General features: G+C 38.2%; 2 protein-coding genes across 2 annotated transcripts; both read right to left on the bottom strand.

The window, feature by feature from the left end:
- Window positions 1-3,039: 3,039 nt before the first annotated feature.
- Window positions 3,040-5,863, bottom strand: LOC137960182 (type IV inositol polyphosphate 5-phosphatase 9-like). Its single transcript, XM_068807700.1, has 9 exons — window positions 5,793-5,863; window positions 5,524-5,684; window positions 5,323-5,430; window positions 5,086-5,224; window positions 4,885-5,037; window positions 4,518-4,702; window positions 3,747-3,855; window positions 3,492-3,643; window positions 3,040-3,397 (listed from the first exon to the last, which is right to left on the bottom strand). Exons 1-9 carry the CDS (start codon window positions 5,811-5,813, stop codon window positions 3,184-3,186), a joined length of 1,242 nt encoding a protein of 413 aa, XP_068663801.1. The 5' UTR covers window positions 5,814-5,863; the 3' UTR covers window positions 3,040-3,183.
- Window positions 5,864-11,996: 6,133 nt separating this feature from the next.
- Window positions 11,997-22,290, bottom strand: LOC137959974 (uncharacterized). Its single transcript, XM_068807412.1, has 8 exons — window positions 22,032-22,290; window positions 18,225-18,932; window positions 14,000-14,038; window positions 13,850-13,920; window positions 13,228-13,292; window positions 13,053-13,142; window positions 12,829-12,915; window positions 11,997-12,694 (listed from the first exon to the last, which is right to left on the bottom strand). Exons 1-8 carry the CDS (start codon window positions 22,091-22,093, stop codon window positions 12,281-12,283), a joined length of 1,536 nt encoding a protein of 511 aa, XP_068663513.1. The 5' UTR covers window positions 22,094-22,290; the 3' UTR covers window positions 11,997-12,280.
- Window positions 22,291-23,863: the final 1,573 nt, after the last annotated feature.

The raw sequence follows: 23,863 nt of genomic DNA, 5'->3' as shown, positions 1-23,863 counted from the left end.
AAATATGGTATTTCACTTACCGAAGCAAAATGAAACGTCAGCGTATGGCGGGCACGGAGGAGCGATCGAAGTCCGCGCCTTTTCGAGCGACGGCAATACCGAAGTTTTAAAAAAGGTCGCGGGAATCTAGAGGAAATAACGCAAATGCCCTCGTCTCGAATTAAGGGTATTCCGAGTTGAACTCCGAACTCGAACGAGTTCTTTAAGAAGATCATGAAACTCCAATTCCAAAGAATAAGATGTGGGCCTCGAAATAAGCCCATTTTTAACCAAACACTTCTTTCGAATCCACAGAAAATAAATCTGGGCAAATCTAAGCATGAGGTTTTGATTCACATCAATTCCAATTCTCCTTGCGTCCTCACATGATTTGTTATTGAATAAACTAAAAATGGTTTGCATTATTTCTCTTTGTTCGATGGGGTAGTGAAGACCAGTCTGTTAGGAGTGGAAGACTAATATACTTAACCACAGGACCAGACGGAGCGTGAAATCTTAACACAGCCCCTCACGTGAAGCTCTAGGCCCGTCCTCCACACCCGCCTCCTTTACTTTCCCGCAAAGCGTTCATTGATACTAAATGTTGAAGTACCTAGCCAATACATTCCAAAAAACCGGCCTATTAAGAGTGGAAGACTAGTGTACTTAACTACAGGACCGGGCCGAGCGTGAAATCTTAATACGCCCCCTCACGCGAGGCTCCAGGCCCGTCCCGCCTCCTTTACCCTCCTCCCATAGAGGGCGTACTTTACCTCTTGGCAAGATTCGAAGGCGTAACGTGCCCAGTTTTGATACAAAATATTGAAGTACCTAGTCAATACATCCCAAAAGACCGGCTTGTTAGGAGCGGAAGACTAGCGTACTTAACTATAGGACCAAAGCCGAGTGTAAAATCTCAATACGCCCTCTCACGCGAGGCTCCGCGGAAAGCCCACTTTGCCTCTTGGCAGGGGTGACGTGGCTGAGCGTGAAATCTCAAAGGGGAACTTCTGTTTTTTCCGTTTCCGTTCTAATTACCCTCTGAATTTATTCTCAATAATTAAGCAACAAAGCTCAAGGGATAGAACTCAGACTTTTTTTTAAAAAACCCAGCGAACCGACTCTCGAGGAGTTGTTCTTTCCATTACCAAAAACTCACCTCCTTTTATCTTCTTCTCTGCAGGACCACACATCCCTGATACAAAATATTAACACAGGAGCGAGCAGGCAGGCAGGCGAGTAGCCTTCTCCTCTGCGAGGATATTTCCAGAGGTCGGCACATAAAGAAATGAAACTTTTTCTCAAGTTGGGTATGTTATTCAAGCCTCTTTGCTGTAATTTTTTTATTTTTTATTCAAGTCTCAATCAATCGGAGTGGTTGTTTTGAGGTCGAATAGAGTTGTGTTTTCTTCCCCCCCCTTTTGTTTTTATTGACATTTATACTGGAAGAATTCCTTCATTGGTTGCAAGTTGAGAACCCAAATTTGCAGCCACAAGATATAATATGGGGGGCTTCCATTTGACCCATTCATTGCCTTAATTTTCTTTTCTTTTCGTTTTGGAAGTTTTTAGTTGTCTCTGAGAGTGACAACTTGGGAAATGAAAAGAAAAGAGAGACAGACAGAGAGGGATAAGTTTGGCAGCAATCACATTAGGCTTTTGCCTGTGGAAAGCTGGTAACCAGCTCAATTCTTAGCAGCAGCAGCAGCAGAAAGCAGCATTGGCACTTTTGAAAACTACTGGCTATTGTTTCCCCTCTTACCTTTATAAGATACCCAAAAAATCGATATATATCGGCCGATATTAATAGTTATCATGTACTAATTTGTATCTGGTGCTACTGATGAATCATGTAAATGGCTCTAGGTTTGCTCGAATCTTAGAGGATAAAAACAAGTATAATATATAAAATGAGGAGAATTTATGTTGGAAAAACAACTTGGTCTGGACCTATTCAATCCAAGATTGAATGAAGTAATGGATCTTAGATACTCAACCTTGCCTCAAAATAAGTTCTGCCTTATCAGGTTTGAATTGAATAGTTCTTCCTAACATAAATTCTTCTGATTTTACATATTATAAGTTTTTATCCTCTGATCTTCCAAAAAGTTTTGTTCTTCTTCCTTGTTTGGCTCTATGGTTTCAGAGGACAAGAACCCAGTTTAAATAGAAGAGCAACTTGCTAAGTAAGAGATTCATTAAAATGCAGAACAAAACAGAGTGATAAGGCCTTATCAAAGTATCAGACTCACTCATCTGTTAATCTAACTATCTTTCTCATTTATTTCTTCATTTTTGGCATGAGATTCATAGGTTCTAATCGGTACACCATGTTTCAAACCCCTGTCAACAACAACTGGTTGGTTACAAGAAATATCCAGACTTGACCGATCCAAATGATCAAAGAAAGAAGAAGAATGCAACCAAGTCAAGCTCACATTTTGCTGCAGGGCTGCATCAAATGATAAAAAACAGCAACATCTGCTCAGAATAATTTACTGTCAGCTCTCCTGGTTCAGTGACATCGAGAGATGTATTTCATTGAAGGAATCACTGTGATAAATGGACAACAGAAAACCTGTTTCTGACTGGGGAATCAGGAAACTTTCCAGGCTCTCATGGGCAGGCTGCAACTGTTTTATTTTAGAGAAGTTAATGGAATCATCATGATCAAAGGGGTGTTTTTTAAATTAAGGTGTCCTGGTAAAAAACGTGGTAAAAACATGCACTTCACTCGGCTGAAAGCGAGTCTTCATCCATTCATGTTGGACCTACATAAACGAAGAACTCTGAATCTTTCTCATCTTGAGCTGCAGCTTAGAAGGTAGAGGCCAATTGAGGGGAGAAATTGTGAATCTACATGCTTCAAGTTAAGAAACTCATGAACAGTTAAATACCCAAGACACTCAGAATAGTATTCTCAAATCAATTTCTCCATGTTCAGTATTAATTCAACTATTCTTCTCTTGTTTTTTCAACTTCTTCTTGTTCATGACAAAGGAAAGAAAACCAGAAGCATTTCAATATCTGCTCCCGATTGAAAAGAGAGAAAACGCCGTTACTGTACATCGTCGCAAAAAAAAAAAAAAAGTATATGCACATAATGAAAAAAAGCTTCTTGAATCTTGCGACATAAAAATCACACCATAGAAAAAAGCTTCTTCTGAATCAAAATCTAGTTTTGAAAACTGGTTCTTCCCTCAGTTAACAATCGTCGGCTTGAAAACAGCTGAAGTGGTCGACTATTCTCTCCAATCTGTCCGACAATAAGAAGCTCTGGAAAGGATTTGAAATTCTCAACTTCTCGACCTCCACGTTGAAGACCGCTCGAACGGATCTGTGATCGGATAATCTTGATTCGCCTCTGCTGTATTCCTTCTGCTTCAACCCCTTCCCGTACCAGAGAATTCGATCACACCTGCAAATAAACCAACACCCAGATTAAATTTCTTCCTCTTCTTCTTCGTGTAATTACTAGATCGTGTCAAAGAATTTCGAACACCCAGAATTACCATGCCGGAGCACGCCTCTTTTCGCCCTTTTTAGGCTGTGCACAGCCGTAGTAGTTATCAGAGTTGGGATAGTATTTGTAGGTCGGAGCAAAATTGATGGGTCCTTCATGCCACCCTTCGAACACTCGACCCTCCGAGAGCTCCACTCTTAGCTTCAATTCAATTAGGTTCAGCGTCAGACACTGAGATTAATAATCGATCAATCAATCCTCTGGAAACTGGAAATTGAAACCCAGAATGGAATTCTCTCAGTACCTGATCGTTTTCTAATAAGATATCCCATTCACCTCTCTCCACCAGTGACCGCGTTGTAGCTGCAGGCATGGAGATTCTGTAATTCAAGTCTCCTAACCAGATTACCCGGCTGCACGAAGAGGTAAAACGAAATCAACCCAGATTCATAAAAAGTCCATGAGATAAACCAAAATCAATCCAGATTCAGAATATTAAATAATTCATGAGAAAACCCAGTTTAACAGCTAAATTAAAGTCGCTGGTGGCTTTATTATCTACCCATTAAGCAAAAGATAAGATGGGTGCTAAATGTCTTCATCGTCTGCAAATGGGGTTCTTTAAACAATCCAAGGTTTTGGCACTTTTTTCAACTTTCGATGATTCAGAGTAGGTTCACCCAGCAAAGAAATTCTTTCAGAAAGATGCTTTTGTCAATGTTTTAAGATCCAGTGATTCCAATCAATATTTCATAATTGAACTTGGCGTTAAAATATTCATCTGCAATTAAAATCGACCATGTTGATTAAGATAAAATGTTTAGTGGTTCGACTTTCTGCAACCACCCGTATTTTGTAATCGTTAGTATCCCCTCCATGATCATTAATGCCACCAAAATCAATAGCTTTGGAGATTTAAAATGCTAATATTCGACTAAATCATGTTGCAGAGAGAGAGAGAGAGAGAGAGAGAGAGAGGAAAATAACAAAGAACTACGCATTAGATTGATTAACTAAGGACGGAATCGAGCTCGCGCTTTGGTTGAATATGGAGAAGAAGCATAAGGTGACTTACTCATGATCTAGAATTTTTCCGGGCAAATCTATCGAGGGGCCACGGGGAAAGCTCGTTCTAGCCAGGATATCGGCGGCGTCGGAATTCCGATGGATCTCATCGCCGGTTTTCCCTCCCGATGCCAAATGACAACACACAAAGCAGAAGCTCGTTTCATGCAAGCAAAACCTAATGGACACTGACCCCTGCATACGCACAATCCCCACACAAGTTTGAGAAAAACTAGAATTCTTTCTGTTTTTCTTTGAAATTCATCACGGCGAACATAAGTTACATCGAAATATAGAACACGTTTTAGAGAACAGATTTGTTTTTCAGAGAATTGGAGTGGTTGCTGTGATAAGGAGGAAGAAGGAAATCGCCGTACCTTGTTTCCTAGACAACCCATGATCCCGCAACCAACGCAAGAAACACTGGGATGTCGAATGAATCGCCGTAGATCACCTCTGACCCAGACGGTGGTGAAAATTCCGACCATCTGTTTGCTGATGATGCATTTGAAATCTTGAGGAACGACTATCTTCGAGTCGCCATCTTTAACCGGGTAGACCTTTTGCTTCTCTCCAACCTTCGATTCTTGAATTTTTTTCCAGGTTTTTCTGGTTTTGTTCAGAGCTGCTCGGATCAGTGAGTTCCATTTCATGGCAATTTTACTGTTTTCGGAGCCCAGAACGTTGCCCGCGCTCAAAGGCACAGTCTCTTGAAACCTTTTTCAAACAGAAAACACAGATTAGCAAGCTCATTCTAAAGTACGTCGATAAACTGATTAATTTTCTGAAGAACCGCAAGGAAATCTGGTGATTACCCAAGAACATAGATGTCACAGGGATTATTGTCAATGTTCAGCCAATCTTCCAAGTTCAGATCATCAGATGGTGCAACACCTCCTACATTCCATGTGCTAACGAACAATCTAATCGAGAGAAAAAAACAGGAAACAGAATTAGGAAGTACGAATGAAGATACGAAGAAATGAAAATATAAACTATATGTGCTGGCAACTGACTTGTACTTTTGCGTGTCCTTCTCAACGCTTGTAGCTAACAAACTGTTGCTAGAGCTTTGGACTTCGATCAAGGCTTCTGTTTTCTGCAAGTCAGCCACAAAGCGGTCGCTGCCCATCCGTTTCCGCAGAAATTTGTTGGCTATCAGCTTCGGCCACATGACCTTCAACACCATAAAACCATTCATCGATCATTTCCTCTCTTAACATAAAAAAGAAAACCCAGTTCAGGAAAGCTTAGAGGGAGTGATATTAATGGCGGTTGTGCTTACTTCTCCCTGCGTGCTCTGCATGGTGATTTGGAGTAGTTAAGGAGAGTCGGTGTGGTGGAATGAGCTGAATAGGGAAGAGTGGAGCGACATGGGGCGAAAGGATTAAAAGGAGGAGCTCGTCTTAAAAAGGGGTGGGAAGAAAGAAAGAGAACAAGATAGAGGACCCACTTGGCATTCTGAAGTGCCAATTGGCAAGTTGGGAGAGGGAAGATTGCTCCAGCCTGACGTTGACGATGATGTATGTCAGCATGTCTGCTCAGAGCACAGGCCAATGGGATTTCTTCTCTTTTCTCTTGTTTCTTTCAAGGCCATTCCGATCATGGAAAATAAAAAAACGAAAAGCACCTAACGTATCAGATATCAAAATTACATAAAGCGTGCAGAATTTGCAAGAAGAAATTTTCCGAAAAGTGCAAAATCCGTTTCTGGGTTTTCTGCGTTGTCTTTATCTACTCAAGCTGTTCGAGCGAGAGCAATTTCTTACAGTAGAGTGAAGAACAAAACGTATAGTTGGAGTTGCAGAACCTTGCTGTGAAGCAAGAAGAATCACAGCACAGAATTTAGAGAAAACACCAATCACAGCACAGAATTTAGAACAAAAGCCAGGTGGGTCCTGAATCATCTTCCCTTCTCGTGTGAACATTCCTTCCAGTCGATGCGAATATTTTCATGTGGCAAATATAGTCAAACAGGGAAAGACAGATGAACAATAGAAAAAAAAAAAAAAAGGGATCTGCTACTGCTTCGAATGTTCCTCAAGGACTCAAATAGGTTTTTCTCTTGTCAAGCATTTGTTTAGAAATGCAAGGCAGGTAGATAAGCCCCACGCTAGAAAGCATAGAGCAAGTTGCCCACAGTCGACACAAGTTGCTTCCGTGAGGAGTGGGTCACAGGCCAGTCAAGTCTGCTCCAATGGTGACCACAAGAACAGGGAAGAAGACAAGCCGGAGCCTGTGGCTCTCAACATGAGTGCGTGTATCGCCGGCCGATGACAGAGCATTTACTTACATGGCTGGGAATTGGGGCCTTCCTATTTACAAATCGTTTTAATTCTAACACAAGATTAGAAGAAAACGAACAGTAAAATGAAAAGTACAGTAAAGAAGAAAAACAGTGACAACCATTTTCAAAGTTGACTAACTAAATAGACATAAACAACTCTCAGTGTAGGAGACTTGACAAGGATGACGATGTCAAAACCATTTCTAGATAGTAAGAACACCTCCAAAGCTTATTTTATGGACATGAACATGGAGCAGGTCATATGAAAGGATTTGCAGATTACAAGCCAAATCCATCGTCTTCCATCATGGACATTAGTGAAGCAAGCTTGATGGATCAGTTGCTCTAACGACGATGGAAAGTAAAACTATAATAAGCTAATGACCTTTGGTTATAAACAAAGAGCTCTTAGAGGTTCCAACCAAAGTTAGTTTTTCTCTTTAAAAATGATCCAAGTTGTGTTATGATCTGAGAAGTATAATGTTATGGTCTTGGGTTAAATACCTATGTCTTCCGCTCCTAACAGGCAGGTTTTTTGGGATATATCAGTTAGGTGCTTAACATTTGGTATCAGACTTAGCGCTACGTGTTGGGTTCGAATCCCGTGTACTGCAAGCGGCGTGTGGAGGTATGTAGCCCTGGGCGAAGGCAGAGTGTGTTCCCGCAACACGGGTCATTGCTATAAACGGAAGAGGCGACCTGAGTGTGTGCCTGCACCTTAAGGCCGTCGCTAGAGTGAGCCGTCGTCAGAAGTGGGTCGTCTCCATTGTAGGCCGCCGTGGGCATCGGCCTCGCGACGGTGGGTGTGATGTTATGGTCCTAGGTTAAGTACTTATGTCTTCCGCTCCTAACAGGCCGATCTTTTGGGATGTATTGGCTAGGTGCTTAACATACAAGGACAAGCTTTTAACAACATAGGCTGTTAATATTTTAACTTTCTTGGTTTAAGGCTTAAAAACTAATATAAGGAGTGCATAACTGCAAATGAAAGTAAATTAAAGTAGTTCATAACTTAGCATATTCTCACTATAAAAAAATTATTAGTTTGAACCACCCACACCGACCATCGACGAAGCAAAGAGTAACAAATGAAATTCCTTGTGTGATCTACCGGTTAAGCAAATGAAAATAGTTGCAGGTTTAGTAGAACTGATAAACCAACTAAATCAACAGTGACCAGAACTGATAAACGATTTTCACGAAAAGAAAAGAAAACTTCAAGAACAGAAATGCTGAGCTCAACTGATAGCTGTAGCTGTAGTGAATGAATACTTAATAGCCATTTGCATGTTTAGACAAACCAAGCTGAAGGACAGCAAGATTATTTGATTGATCAGGAGTTTAATTAACGCCGCGGTGCGTCTTTGAATAAGTTTTCGATATCTTTGTTTGAAGCCTGACCTCAAGTTTGCCCCTTTAATCTGGGACAGACCCATGGAGATGAACAGTACTCTCAGGCGTGACGAGAACAAGGTATTGTTTATTGATCATAATGAGCTTTAAAGAAATAAGCGAAAATGATAAAGCAATTTAATAACAAAATATTTGCAGTTTTATATTAGCAATTTGCCCAACGAATGAAGCTCTCTTGCTTGGAAACAAGTGGATGCATGTCAAGATCAATCTTAGCTTCAAATATGATAATAATGCTCTTGATTATATAGATATAATATCTGCTAAATTCACCAAAATTTCTGTTTATATTTGCTAGATTGCTCCTTCTCCCTCTCTCAATATGGTTCAGGTCCGTGCATATTCAAAATTGAAATGCGATTTATCCATTCCTTCTTCTTTATATCCATTGCCAACGTTAGCTCCATTAATTAACTACACAGCCAAATCAGTTCGGATATCGGAATCCCAGAAGATCTCGGCCACCTTAGACGCATAAAAACAAACAGCCCTTATCAGCAATGACCAGACGAAGAAGGTTGACTGAAGAGTTCTTCACCCTTTAACCTCACTGAAATCACGCTTTTTGGTGATTAAAACCCGAGGGAGAACGCAACAAAATAATGCAGATCATATGTTCGATTGTTGCTCCGTGTCAACCCGCGACTGGTAAACATGATCCATTTCACTTGGCCGAAATCATGCAGAGATCAATCCGCCATTGATGAGGCCACCCATTGGCGGATTGCTTATTATTCTAATGATGAGGGAAGAAAAAGGTCCCTGAAACTTTCTCCGGCGATAAGTTGGACTCCTCTCTTCTCCACCCACCTGTCCCGTGAGTCAATTTTTTCACCAGACCCATATAATCTAAACAAAAGATAAGGTAGAGAGGATTCGTTCCAGAATCCACCGATCACCCTCCATTTTTCTATTGTTTCGATGCTGAAGATGATACTGAAAACATGTCACCTTGCTCCCCAGCATCAGTCTACAGTCTCTCTATTCCTGCCTGCACAATTCAGCCCCGCCGCGTGGTGGATCAGTCCAAACTCAAGGCCTGAAACTCTGATTGATTGGCCGAGGGTCACCAATAAATAGATGAACTACCCACCCGTCTGATGGAGACTGTTTCCCTGCAGCATCGCTGTCGGATTCTCCGAGCATCATTACGACTTGGTACGTGTAATTTGCAGAGAGAATTTGCTGCCTGGACGAAAGAAAAAAATTCTGTCGAATGATTTATCTCTGCAAGTCCATCGTATAAAGAGAACAGTCTTCGTTCTCTGAATTGGCTTTGGAATGTTATTGGGTGGACGGTGCTTTAATATCTCGATTAATAAATTCAAGAATGATTATGTCATGGATTAGGAACTTTTGGCCATGGGTTAGAGTAGTTTAATGGGGTATTAAATGAGTATCAGTAATGCTAATCACGTCGATTTGTTTGTAACAAGAGAGACATGTCTCCTTTCCTTTCTTAGTTTTCTTAAGATAAATTAATTGGGTGATTTGAACTTTAAGCATGTTAAATACAGGTTAGATGCTAGAGAGAAGAACATAAGGAGACTAGGAGGGGTGCTAATGACATTGTTGAGGGAAAAAAAATTGGATGTGATTAGAAAGAGTAAAAATGTGCTTAACTAGTACGGAGAGTTTAGATTAGATGGGAGTGCCCAGGGACCGATCTTTAGAGGAGAAAACGATAAAGTAGTTGAAGTTTTATAATCTACGACATTCTTTATTGATATTTTAAAAAGTCATCGAAATAATTTTTTTTAAAATTTTTTATTTTTTAAAATATTTAAATTGTTCGAAATTGTGATCTGGAAGCGTAACAACATAGGTGGTAAGGTATAATGTATGGTCCTCCCTCACTCTCACCCTAGCCTAAACGATTAGTAGAGAGTTTATAAGGTCTCATTCATGCATGCTTGACCTACATGGTTGGATTGGGGGATGGAAATTTACCTAATATTTATTTGAATAGAAAATTTTACACTTGTTTGAGTTCTTATACATATTGACTTCAATTGAGCTGAGAACTTGCCATCATCAAGTGATCCCAACCCAATTTTGTTCATAGTGGCCTCATTACTCCTATCAATTAATCGAACTAAAAAATAGACAATTGGAAGCCAATAAAAGTTTAATTAAAAAAATAAAGTACGAACATTTTAAAAAAAGAATAATAAGTATTATTTTGATTCACACAAAGCTCACCAATAAGAAAAGGACAAAAAACAACTAAATAATTGACATATATAAATGAATGGATAATCCATAATAATATCCTTTAGCTTCCAACCAAAACAAAAATGAACATAAACCCATCAAATATTGGATTATTGAATTGAACATTAAAACAATACTAAACTTCATCAACTATTGGAGATATTGGTTTTAATATCGTACAACGAAAAGACGTATTTAATTTATTATAATATTCTCTACTGGGTCTAGTGAAGAACAAACTTAATAAAAAGGGGGGAGGTGAATAGGTTTATTCAACTCGTTAGTAATTTTTTACTTCTTTTGTTCAATCCTTTTTAAAAGTGTCAGCAATCTTGTATTATTCGGTTGTGCAATGTAATTATCCAGATCAAAATTTAAACAAAGCTCACCAATAAGAAAAGGACAAAAAACAACTATATAAATGAATGGCTCTCATATCCTTTAGCTTCCAACCAACACAAAAATGAACATTGGATTATTGAATTGAACATTAAAACAATACTAAACTATATTCGTTTTAATATCATAAAATGAAAAGACGTATTTAATTTATTATAATATTCCATACTAGGTCTAATGAGGAACAAACTTAGAGGGGGGAGGTGAATAGGTTTATTCAACTCGCTAGTAATTTTTTACTTTTTTTTATTCTTTTGTCCAATCCTTTTTTAAAAGTGTCGGCAATCTTGTATTATTCGGCCGTGCAATGTAATTATCCAGATCAAAATTTAAACAACAATTTATAGTGGATCACAATATAAAACTATCTTAGATTGTTAATCCACTCTCAAGATATTTACACCTTGGAGTTAATTATATATGATGTTGACACCACTCAATTGACCAGAACAACCAATTTACTAAGTCCACTCACATATATAAATACAACAACAGATTAGATTATCCAACTTAGACCTACAAAGGGATTTTCTAGTAGCTAACTTACAAAGTAGTTTAATTGAATAAACGATTTCAAAGTATACACCATGAATAATAATATGAACTTTAACGAACAATCTCAAAATGTTATGGCTCTCAATGTACTACCTTCATATCTTAATCGTTATGTTAAGCCCCTTCAAAATCGAATGCTAGAGTATAAACAATGATTTTAAAGTACATAAACAATTTCTAAGATATACTTAGCACAATGAAAAAACTCTGGCAAATTTATTTTCCTTTTTTCACTATTGGAGGAGACTCAAAATCTCAAAATCCTGATAGGTTATAGGGCTCTTGAATAATACTCTCTCTAAGAGGATTCAACATTTGGATCAAGTTTGGTTAGGAAATTCACCCAATGTTCAAAAAGCTAGATGTTAGGGCTAGAATGACCTTGTATCATTTTGCTTAACTAGGGCAAAAATAGATCTAAATAGTTAATCCTATTTTAGCTGCTAAAACACAATTGTAGATTACTTACAATTCTTGGAGCCCTTCAACTCCAATTGTAGATTATTAGCTATTTTGTCCGCAAGAGAAAAGACATGATTAAAGGAGTACTGAAAGGAAACAAAATGCTTTCAAGCTATTTGGATTAAGAAAAATGGAGCATTTCATGTTTGGAATGCTTGAATGAGAGTATAAGAAATGATTAGCATCACAAGAGTTATACTCCAAGAACTTAAACTAGAAAATATGAGACCAAACAGTTCAGAGCCTACTCTTTTGACAAGTTAAAAGATCACCCAATTTCTGTCCAAGGTGTTCGAGATAGAAAGAATCCCCCTGAAACATTAAGACAGATGCAGCGATTCCAGCTTAATCCAAGCCAACGAATGCTTATCTAGCAGTAAGTGCGAACCTGATTGAGCAACTACTCAGTGGCTGTTCGGCTGTTCTCCTCTTTCCTATTGCAGTTAAGTCTTTAGCCTAGAGTTCAACCATTCAATGATGTCTTGTGTGACTGCTTCCCTTTCAGGTTCAGGTTCAAAGAGGAGATCATGCACGAAGCCCTCATACAGTTTGATGGATTTGTCTGTGGAAGAGGCTTCTTCGTAAAGCTTTTGAGATGCCTCTGGATCGGTCACAGTGTCAGCAGTACCATGCATAACCAAAAATGGAGTTGTTACATTGGCAAGGTTTTGCTGCAAGTAGGTCGATAAACGAAGAATTTCATAGCCCGTCCTCACTCTAATTGAACCAGTGTAAACAAGTGGATCTGAGTATTTAGCCGCAAGTGCTTCAGGATCACGAGAAACTGGTAATCCAGGCTTATTTGCAGCACTGAACTGAAACTTGGGTAAGAAGAAAGAGAAAACCGGAGCAAGTATCTGGTACAGAGAAAATAAACAATACATCAAACACAAAGTTAAGGAAGAGATCAAAGAAAGGAGGAGCAGATAATTAGACAAGATCGGTCGTTGAATTAATCGAGATAAAAGGGTTCATGATTTCATATCCTTACCCCGAATATTGGGTGAGAAGGTTGAACTCTTATTGCAGGTGAAGTCAATATCATACCATCGCATTTCACTTTTGTGTCTAGTACTGCCTTCAAATATTCATGAAACAGAAGAAAACTCCCATATAAGTAGAAAATTTGGGGGTCCATTAAGTTGGGTACATGAAGCTAATAAGCTGCTGATTTAGAACACAGCTGGAAAGATTGTAAGTGGAGAACAAATTTACCTTAACAATAATGGCTCCACCAGTTGAGTGTCCAAACAAGAAACATGGAAGCCCAGGGTTTTCTGCTAGAACCTTCTCAAGAAATTGTTTCTGTAGAAATGTAGATGGTTAGGTTAGGGACTAAACAAGCCTTCCTTATCATCTCCTTACAAATGTAATTTATGTGGAAACATACCATATCACTAACTGCCTCATCAAGAGAATGGACATAGGCATGCAATCCATCGCTTCCTCCATGTCCTGAGGGGAAACACATTATATCACCATTATTCCGAACTGAATGAAATAAGTTCATGACTAAATACTCGATCAACTCAAAGCTTGCATTTATGTTGGATACAAGTAAAAGGCCATGCAAGAAGTACTTGGATTGCTTCTCTGGTTTAGTTCAGCAAGAAAAAAAAATTGTTTGATATTCAAAGGGTGAGTCATTTTTCAATCGCTTTGACTAAATTGAAAACTTTAGTCATACTAAGAGTTTTTACGATTCCAATTGGTTCAATCGGCAGAAACCAGATAAAGTTCCAAGTTCTTGTAGATAGTGAAAAATTACTTAATTGAGAAAAAGAAGACATTTTTAAGTTGTTTTTATCTCTGCAGAAGTAGCTCATATATGAGAGAAGATTAAATGCAATAAAAAATGCATGAAACAGCAAATACGAAAATTGGAGATACAATAAACTTATTTGTCTTCCAGCAGAGTGGTGAGGATATTTTTTTTCTTTTCCTCTTTTTGCATCTGAACATGAATCTCTATGGCCAAAATACACTGGCTACTGCATAAAATAGGCACTTACCAATCCAATCCATGCCATATACTTTATAGCCATTGGCATTCAGTTTCTTTGAAAAATTGTCATATCGGCCACTGTTGCACCAAAAAGTATCATAAGTTCCATAATCCAGAAGGGCAGCAAATTAGAGACAGAAAGGAGAATGCATGTCACCTGTGCTCGTTAAGCCCATGTAAAAGAACCACCAGTCCCCTGCAGAACATAGTTGGAAGCCAATCAGTTACTACTTGAAACAACCAGTTCTCAATAAAGTATTTACCCATATTTATAAAATGGGTGGTTTAAAAAATCTTTACAAATTAGCCATTGAGGTGGTTCAGTTTTCATCTAGAATTAACCAAAACCATTCAGATGGCCCAACATATAAACTAGCTTTAACTAGCCAAGTAACCACTGACCTACAACACATCCAGTTCAGTGTACAAGTGCACACCTTAGGTTTCAGTTCTCAAAGATGATACTTAGCGTCTAGCAACAGTAAATGACAAACTAACAGAAAGAAGGGAAATTTATCATTGTAACAACAGTCTCATTCCATTTTTAATGCCTAAGAAACATTGACATCAACTACTTACTTCTTTAAGTTGCACTAATTACCTTTATCAAATATCTTATGCAGGGAACTAACTGGTATGCAGATTCTCTGTTGAGTGCATAACAGTAACTGTAATTTAATGAACACAGATTAATAAAATATCATACTTCAGTGCATAACCAGTGGAGTAGCATTGAAGTAACTTCCCTTCTTCATAATATAACGAAGACAGTTTCTATAAAAAAATGAACCACCATCCTAATAGAGCACACAGTCATTTTTTTCAGGAGCCAAAAAATCATGTTTTTTACCTCAATTTGTTGTTAAGCATCTTAGCCATACATGAGATATAGGAACTCGAAACAAAAGCCTCAACCTAGAAATTCCTCCAAAAATAAATAGAGATATCTCCTAATTCAAAATCATATTCTATTTGGAATAAACAAGTACAGAGAAAAACAGTAACATTTAACAAAATTAACTTGTTTTCAGCTGTGAAAATGAGCAATTGATATGATTGTCATTATGATTTGTGCAAAGACAACTCACAATGCAATATATTTACAACCAACAACTCAAAATGCAATAGATGTACAAACTAAAATAACACAAAATATTATTTGCTAAAGGACAGTGGCAGAAGTTGGTGCTCATAGGAGGCAGATGTGGCACCTTCTGAAGATATTCCAGCCACTAAAACTAGACGATGATAAGAAGTTTCAGTGGACGTTTGCAGGGTATATACTCCAGGGTACCTGGATACAGAATTAAAATCTTACCAGGAATCATGAATACATGAAGGAGACACAATTAAGCATGTATTTATGAATACTAAATGCATTTGTCAGAAGCAAGCAAGCAATACACATTATCAAGGAATAGCAGGATGGCTAAATAACAGCAGGAAGAAGCCAAAACCACATGTGCAAACAAATGATATACCATTATTGCTAAATACATCAGGAATACAAGTCCAAATCTCTGATACAAAAATATCTGACATTGAATACTAGTATGGTTAACACTCTCACCATTTCATGTTGGTAAGAATTCACCGTTCCATTTCATTCAGAATTCAAGGATATGTGTCAACCTAGTCATAAGCCTTGCACATCTGGCATTGGGCATCACATACTCAAGCTGAATATTTGAATCTATTTGAAACCAAAGAGAAACTACCAGTACAACTAGAGTCAACTTAGGATTTATTTCTAACATGATTTCACTTCTCAAATACATATCAAATCGTGAGAATTTTAATTGTCACTGGTTTATTTTAAAAATGGAGAAAACCAACAAACTAACGATCCCTCTAACCATGGCACTTGGTTGTCTCGTGAAACTATATATTCTAAAACTAATAATGTGGCTTATCATTTGTCTTTGAAAAATTATTTCCCCAGAGATATGAACACAATTTATCATCAACCTGTTTACAGAGCTGCTTAATCAGTACATGCCCAACTTGTAATTCTTTTTCTATAAAGTAAATATATTTTTCTGACACCATCCAAAAATCAGCTCATAATGTCTTTCACATAATCCATTCCAGAAAAAAAAGTCAGCAACCAGATCCCCCAATTTGATTTCCACACTTCCAACGAAGCAATTTATATGAGAATACTATCCAGGGAACTATGGCCCTGAAAACCACTCCATTTTTCTGCAAAATTGAGCTGCCATGGCATCAAACTCACAAGGATGTATCAGAAAATATCTAAAGGGAAAGAAAGACACAAGCATATATACACACAGCAGCCGAGAAAAAATTAAACACTAAACACAAGGTGATTGAACACATAAGCAGATCAGTTCAGAGAATCAAGATTTCTCTCAGATCTAATTTCCAATAAGATACTCTACTGAGGTGATTCTAGTTCAACATCAGCCTAAAGACCTTTAGGATAAACTGTCATAAGCATGTCTTATATATACTATGAATTACCTAAGAAAGGAAGAGCTATGAAAATAAATAGGACAAACCAATTGAGATATATCTTGGAGCCCTAAACTCCCTGCATGACTAATATGGTATTTTTTCAACATCTTTCTACATGAAGGAGATAATTTAGACAATGGAAATGCATTCGGTCTTTTAAGAACTATGTGTGGAATGAAATGTAGCAGGCAGTTGCCAAAAAGGGAGACCTGCACCAGCATGTTCAAACTTTGGAGTCTTTTCAAAACTATTGTAGGTTTCCAACATTGGAAAGTAAACAACCATTTGGAATTCCCAAATGGTAAGAATACCCATCACTATCTCAACTAAACTACCAGGGACTCTAGAGAAATCAAAATAGGAGAGCACACATCTTGGAGTGGGTTTACTATTTATATGCTTTCAGCAGTTATTCACTCTGCGCTTGGCAACCCAGAATGTAACACTGCCCTAATAAGTGGTACTCCAGAGGTGCATCCTTCCTGGTCCTCTCATACTAAAGGAAGGTCCTCCTCTCAATGCTCTAATGACCATGAAAGGGGGACCAGGACCTGGACATGGACCTGGACCTGGCCCTGGCAAATGCAGCTCAGCTTTAAACTGAATTTCTGAGACAACATCAATAGCAGAGAAAGAACTGAAACACAGCTTTTCTATTTTACTGGAAGGGATAAAGAACAAAGACAATCAATTAAATTTAAGAATTGTAAGACCCGCATATAGTTTGCTTCAGATATTTAAAGTGTCGATCTCCTAAGCTCATAAGAAAGAGTATAAGTTTTGCCATATGTATGGCATCATTAGTCAAACTTTTCAGTGTGCCTGGCAACTCCTGTATAAGCAGCACTAGAGCAGGTAACAAATCTTGTAATCAGCCCCACCAGCAGCAGCTCCATCTTCGATTGAATACAACTGGTTAATCCTATCAGAGAACTAACAGAGAGAAAACCCATCCCACCACAAGAAAGAAAGGCATCCTGCAGGCTACTAAGTGGTCCACACAAGGCAATAGCAGTACTGGACCACTATTACTGGAAACATCAGGGTTCCCACTGTATCTTTTCACTGGAGATAAAATAAAGCTTTTGTGTTTCATACTTTCAAGAAATAAAATATCCAAGTTATTTGAGCTAGAAAATATTATGTAAGGATAGAATAAGCAGGCAACTTCATTTTTCACTTGTCTTCATTTGGTGAGAACTAATTAGTTATGTCTTAAATCCTTGTTGACAATGTGACAACGGGGCACTAAAGCCATCGTGGAGACACGGCCAAGAAAAGACTAATGTTCCTCGGGCATCGCAATCCCTTGGGGAGCGATCCTGCCACAACAGTGCAGCAGATACTGATTCAGAAGACATGATTATGGCAAATGCCAATATAAAACGAGGAATTACTATGACAAAGTTAATTTAAAAGGCCAAAACAATGTCACAGAAGAGCTCTGGAGAATATGCTTCTGACAACTGACACACAACATTGAAATTATAACCCTTTTCATCCTTGTTAGAGCAACCTTGAGAAAAGCACCAAGCATTGAAACCAGACAAAATCTCCTGAAATCATCTTCAATTTACAGTTACTCTCTAAGGCATTAAAGTTAAATATAACAAACTATAAAAACTTACAATCAGAGAGACCCATACCATATCACTTTGTAATCTGCTATAAGCAACGTCAAATGATTCAAAAAAGTAATTCACTAAATGTCAACCTAATGTAAGTACAAAGACATTTACGTTTAAAATATATGGTCATCCAAAGGCAATAAAACGACTGACGGATAATGCAATAAAGCTACGCAACCAAGCATATATACCAACAAACAATAAATGAAAAAATTGTAGAGTCAAACCAAAAAAAAAAAGGAAAAGGAGAGAAATGTCTATCGTCAAATTGCTTACCTGACCTTAACGGAGACCGGGGTCCAGGATTGTGTAAAAAGCGTTTCACCTCTTGCAGTAAGGAAAAACGAAAAATCCCTAATTGAGCTACCGTCGCTATCCTGCTCTACCCTTTTGATCGCTAGCACTCGTCTTGTGGGTCCCTCTTGATCATCTGACACAATCGCATTGGAAACCGGGGTGCTATTCCTCCGTTGAAGTATGGCGGCCGGGATGCGTAGGACAGGACCTGCCTTTCGGTGGCTGCTAAGTTCGCGCTTCTCCTCCTTCGGCTTCTCAATCGCAATGCTGCGCTTTCGCGGCTGGAATGGAAAGAGTAGTAGAAGCAAAAATGCGTTAAGAAGCACAAGGAGGCTTCTGAGTGCCTGTAAAGAGAAAAGGGCGCTGACTCGGCCACTTGCGCCGGCTGTGAGGATTAAGGAAGACGAGGCATCTGAGACTTTTGGTACGGTCTCCATTGGCCTCGAAGTTTTTGGTGGGCTATGATTCTCCTTCCGGGAGGGGGTTTCCCGGGTGCAGAGCTCCTTCTCCCACTCCCGCTCAGAAATTGCTTTGCGGAGGGCAACAGAGAGGCGTATACCGTTTGTTGGCAGGGAAGGGCCTACGCTGATCATGCGTCTGTGACGAGGAAAAGCTGATATAGAGGGCGACCCGTCGAAGGCGACAGAATATGGCGAATTTCGAAGGTCTTTCGCCAAATTTGAGTGCCTGAAAATAACATGTCAAACACCGTTCAGTTTGTGCAATATTAAAATTCTGGTTAAACATGAGTCGTCTGCAAAGATTCATACAGCTAAAATTATCTGGAAATGGATCATCTAAAATACGAAAAAGAGAGTCTACGTGTTTGAAAGATTGCCTTTTATCAAACTCTGCGAAATATGAAGGAAAAAATAGAGTAATCTAACAACCTTTCCAGAAGATTCATTTCATGGCATATAAATTAAGAACGACGAGCAAAACTCTAAACAGCGAACAACAGAAAAACTCCATTCCAGTACTCATAAAATTTTACAAATTTTAAATTTTTAAATGCCAAAAGAGGTGATCAGACTTCAGACGCCTCTACCTCGGGGTATAAGTCCTACATGATTCTAAAGACAAAACGCTGTACATAACAGTTTGAGTCCTTTAAATAACTTTACAATAATGAAACAAGAAAAATGATAAATAAAAAAAATTGACAAAAGATGCCAGAAGCCGCTGCTTATCCAATCAATCCGTAAGACAGAAGAGCGCCAGACCTGACAAACAATGTCGTCGCTCTACAAAAGCAACTCGACCTCGCCGCAAATTAGACAGTCCAAAAGAAATTAAAAATGAACAAATACGGCGACTCTACTCCGGTTCCTCCGCGTTGCTCGACCGCGATATGCCAAGAAAAAATCTCCCTCCAGCAGCTTCAATGGTGGAGAAAGAAGAGAAAAAAAATGATTTCTACCAGAATACCTGACTAAAAATCCAAAGGGAGACCGGAAATGAGGGATGGAGGACTTTAGGTGTTAACAGGGACTAAAAATGGAGAGTTTTCGAGGGCTGCCAATTTTGAAAGAAGCACAGAAACACAACACAGCTCTCCAATGGCGGAGCCGAGAAGATAAACGACGAGGGGAGACTCGTTCGCGTTTCGCGTAGGAAAGAGACGGTTGAAGCCACGCCACGTGTAAAGAGAAAGTTGATGGGATACGTGGTGCGTATGCGGCGAACTGACGTCTAGCCTCGGAAAAAGTCGCTTTCGCTCTTTCAGCTGCGAGCCGGTTCGTCTCGCCTGATAAGAGAGCTTCGCGTTCGCCACGTGGATAGTAAGGACCCTGAATTTCGAGAAACCTCTGCATGCTGAGTCGCTTAGTGACTCGGACGAGTATAGATTACCCGCAAGGAGTTACGAAGAAGGGAGCCAATTTTACTGGGTGCCGCCTCTAAGACTGGAGTCTTGTTTTACTAAATAATTTCCACTCGACCGAGTTCAATCACTAAACCGGTAAATTCTGATCCAACGGAATCGGTTGAATTTAAAATTTCAATTAAAAAAACGCGATAATTTCAAATACTTATTTTGCGGGGGGGGGGGGGGGCATTCGCGGATTTCAATTTGAACGCATGCCACGGATAATAATCCGTTTTATCTCTAATCCCTTTCCTGCCACGGAACTGGATTGGCGGTCGTGGTGGTCTGGATGATTCGCAGAGAAGCCGTGCAGGAGGAATTTGATCTTTTTGTTCAGGTGGAATCTTTTCGATTCCGTTCCGCTTTCGTGTTTTTTATGAAGAATGAAGAGATGTTAAGTGGGCCGGGCCGTGAGAGTTAATATGATTCAAGCGTATAACTAACTACATATAAATGTCACGTTAGCTCAAATATAATTTTATTAGATGTCGTATTTTTTATATATTTTAAAATATAATCATGAATTTAAAAATATACTTAAATTATTCATTAAATTGGTAATTTAGATTTTAAGAAATTAGGCATATTTTAGAAAATAAATTTAAATTTTTATATTATTTTATATATATATTTTACCTCATCATTTTTTTTTTACATTTGATATTTAATTAACCCAACTTAACTAAGATAAAACTTGATTTCCCCTATTTTTAAGTATGAAGCCCTATCTGGGTTAGTATGGGATGACATAATATTTTACCCTTAAGAAGGGGTGAAAAAATCTAATTAAACTTAGGAATCTAACTTAGCATAAATGGGTTGAATTTAAGTTTACTTAGCATTAAATGACAGCGGCTAGCCAATACAACTTAACAAACCGATCTGTTAGGTACAGAAAGCTACTGCCTACAAGAGTGGACAAAACCACTCTAACACCCACCCTACCTATTCTTGACCGCCTCTCACGGGATTCGAACATGGGATATGGTGTGCCCAGTTCTGATACCATGACAGCGATTAGCCAATACAACCCAACATACCGATCTGTTAGGTGCGGAAAGCTACCGCCTACAAGAGTGGACGGAACCACTCTGACAAAGGTTAGGGTTTGCCATAGGGATACCATGAGTAATGACTCCTCATTTAATGGTTTATAATGATAAAAATTATATTTGTCAGAGCTAGGTGGTTCCGGTCTACCTGGGTTAGGTTTCGTTCACCCCTGGTCCACCTAGGTTAGGTATTTGGTTTTCTGCACTTAACAAACCGGTTTGTTGAGTTGTATTTACTAGGCATTTGATAATATTAAATTTAATTAGGTTTGATATATTTGAAACAAATGAAATTGGACCATACATTTGCTTCTTATAGCTTTTAACTAATTTAAAACCTAACTCGAAGTAATTTGGTCTGATTGAACATGGGTTAACCTTTTTTCATTATCGATCATTTAGTGATGACATTGTGTTGAAATAAAACTTAGATTTTGGGAGGTTTTTCTACCCCAATTCAAGAGAAAAGGAGTAGAGGTCTCTTTGTCACCCTCCTTAATTATAATTAGAGGATAAGGGGAATTATAATTAGAGGATAAGGGGAAGAGAGGGTCGATTATCTTCGAGGGTTTAGGGTTTAGGGTTTAGGGTTTAAGGTTCAAAGTTCAAATTAACCTATTTAACAATAAGTTTAAGTCAACTAAACCCTAACTCAACTATTGGTCTAAAACCGGCAAGAATGTCTCTAATTTTATTATATTTATAATATTATTATTATATCCCAAAATTGTCTTATAATTTATTAGTGAAAATAAAAGTATAATTGAAAATTTACTATTTCCGGAGTCTGAACTGAAGTTTCACGAAGGACTACGTCGTCGTCTTCCTACAAAGCAACGAACAGAAGAGGAGAAAAGCACCACTTACCCGGAATCGTGACCGTAGACTCTGAGAAATTTTCCGCCCGGCGGAGGCAGAACCTTGGCCATCTGAATTTTGAAGTAGCGATCCAGGCAGACTCAAAGCAAAGACGTGGAAGAGACGATCATCCATCATTAACGAACAACAACATGAGGCGAGAAGGTTGAAAATGAGAAGCGAATGGGGAGGATGGAGATAAGGTAGCTGGTACTTTTTTATTTGTCCGAACTACCAAAAACGGTGCCTTCGTTTTCCTTTTGGCTAACAAAACTGAAAGCGCGAATTGCCGAATGTTCGTACAAATTCGATCTTAAAGCCAGCGTGGGCCAGTCCCCCCCTCCTCCATTGTCTTGTAGCTAGATCCGTCCAAGCCATGAAACGAAGGAAAGGCCAGATTAGAGCGGGATTCTGCAACAATTTGACAAGGTTAACGGGAAGAAACGTGAAGTAAAATATGTGCAAAGATCAAACGATAAAAGTATAAATTCAGGAAAGGAGAGACGCTCAACTTTCAAGTCTTATTTAGTTGTAAATTTGATTTTTTTAATTTGATTTGGTGGTTTGTGTCAATATTATTAAAACTGAAGTAACAAAGTATGATCATTGGTTTTGATCCAACCGGTTAGATCATATCTAATTCTACCACCTTTTCTCTCTCTCTCTCTCTCTCTCTCTCTCTCTCTCTATCTGTATATATAATTGAAGTTAGATACCAATTAGGCTTTGGTTGGTTGATAGTATCTTTTTTATACAAGTACTTGGCCATTGCTTGAATCCTCTCTCAAATAAAATATTTTTCATTATTTTTTCATAAAAAAATAATTTAATCTATTGAGATAATCGATCTTGTTCCAGATTAGATTGGACCAACCAGCTAAGTATTCATGTTTTTAAACCAAAAACCATTTTCCTTATTTGAGAACCGAAAAAAGCGATTTTAGTTCAATTGGGTTAGCCAATCAGTTCGATTCTAACAACGTTGTTTTTAAATCTCTTATATTGATTGTCACATCGAGTTAAGTCGGTTGATTTTAAAGTAAGTCCTATTTTTTCCTAAAAATGAATTGAAGAATGGGTTCAGTTCTAATTTAAACCCAATTGAATCGGCTACTTCAGTCCGATTTTGACAACATTGACTTTGTGTAATATAAAATGATAAAGTTTCACTTTAAATTATTTTCAAAAGTTTCATGTATATAATATCATTTACGGATTCAAGGTAAATAAATATAAATATATCTATGGAGATAAAGGCGATTGGAGGGACGAGTTGAACTCCCTTACCCAATTCCTCAAATAGTCTAACCATGTTTATAACACCTAAGTGCTTCCTCACTTAGGAAATTGAAATAGGATACATTGCATGTTGCAATAAAAAAATACTTGGAACGAAATTGTTGAGAAACAAGTATGAAAGAGTCTTACAAGAAGTCTGGCAAAGCCATAATTATTATGGTGAAATCTTAACGGAGGAGGTCTCACAAAAAAATCTTAGTTAAAGGCGTTTTAATTATGTTTGTATTCTATTTATGTTCAATTGTTTTGGTACTTATCTTTTAGTACTTAACTTTGGGTATAACTGGGACAAGGGTAGTTTAATTGTATCTGGATTTTATTTGTTTCCTCTATCACAATAGAGGTTCATTGTAATTAGAGTACATCAAGTCAATGAAGGTTGTTTCTTTTCCAGAAATTCGACAAAAAACATAGTTAGACGAATTAGTAAATTGGTTGGCTGCTTGAGAGAGGAGGGTGATTTCGATAAGAGACAAAACCACCTCTTGTATTTTGGGCAATTCTTCCATTTACTTCAAAAAATTAGTGGCACACAAATTCAT

Source organism: Aristolochia californica, unplaced genomic scaffold, assembly GCF_029961685.1.
Source record: "Aristolochia californica isolate CCGP_79_NKW_82.1479 unplaced genomic scaffold, dmAriCali1.0.hap1 SCAF_3, whole genome shotgun sequence".
NCBI lineage: Eukaryota > Viridiplantae > Streptophyta > Magnoliopsida > Piperales > Aristolochiaceae > Aristolochia > Aristolochia californica.
This window is presented reverse-complemented; position numbering and strand designations above follow the sequence as displayed.

Excerpts from the sequence above, each read along its gene's own strand:
- LOC137960182 (XM_068807700.1), bottom strand. The coding sequence starts at position 5,813 with ATGCAGAGCACGCAGGGAGAA. Across the intron at positions 5,038-5,085 it reads AAAAAATTCAAGAATCGAAG|ATAGTCGTTCCTCAAGATTT; the intron begins GTTGGAGAGAAG and ends GGCGACTCGAAG. Across the intron at positions 3,856-4,517 it reads GGAAAAATTCTAGATCATGA|CCGGGTAATCTGGTTAGGAG; the intron begins GTAAGTCACCTT and ends CTCTTCGTGCAG.
- LOC137959974 (XM_068807412.1), bottom strand. The coding sequence starts at position 22,093 with ATGGCCAAGGTTCTGCCTCCGCCGGGCGGAAAATTTCTCAGAGTCTAC. Across the intron at positions 14,039-18,224 it reads CCGGTCTCCGTTAAGGTCAG|GGGACTGGTGGTTCTTTTAC; the intron begins GTAAGCAATTTG and ends TATGTTCTGCAG. Across the intron at positions 13,293-13,849 it reads ATATGGCATGGATTGGATTG|GACATGGAGGAAGCGATGGA; the intron begins GTAAGTGCCTAT and ends GTTTCCCCTCAG.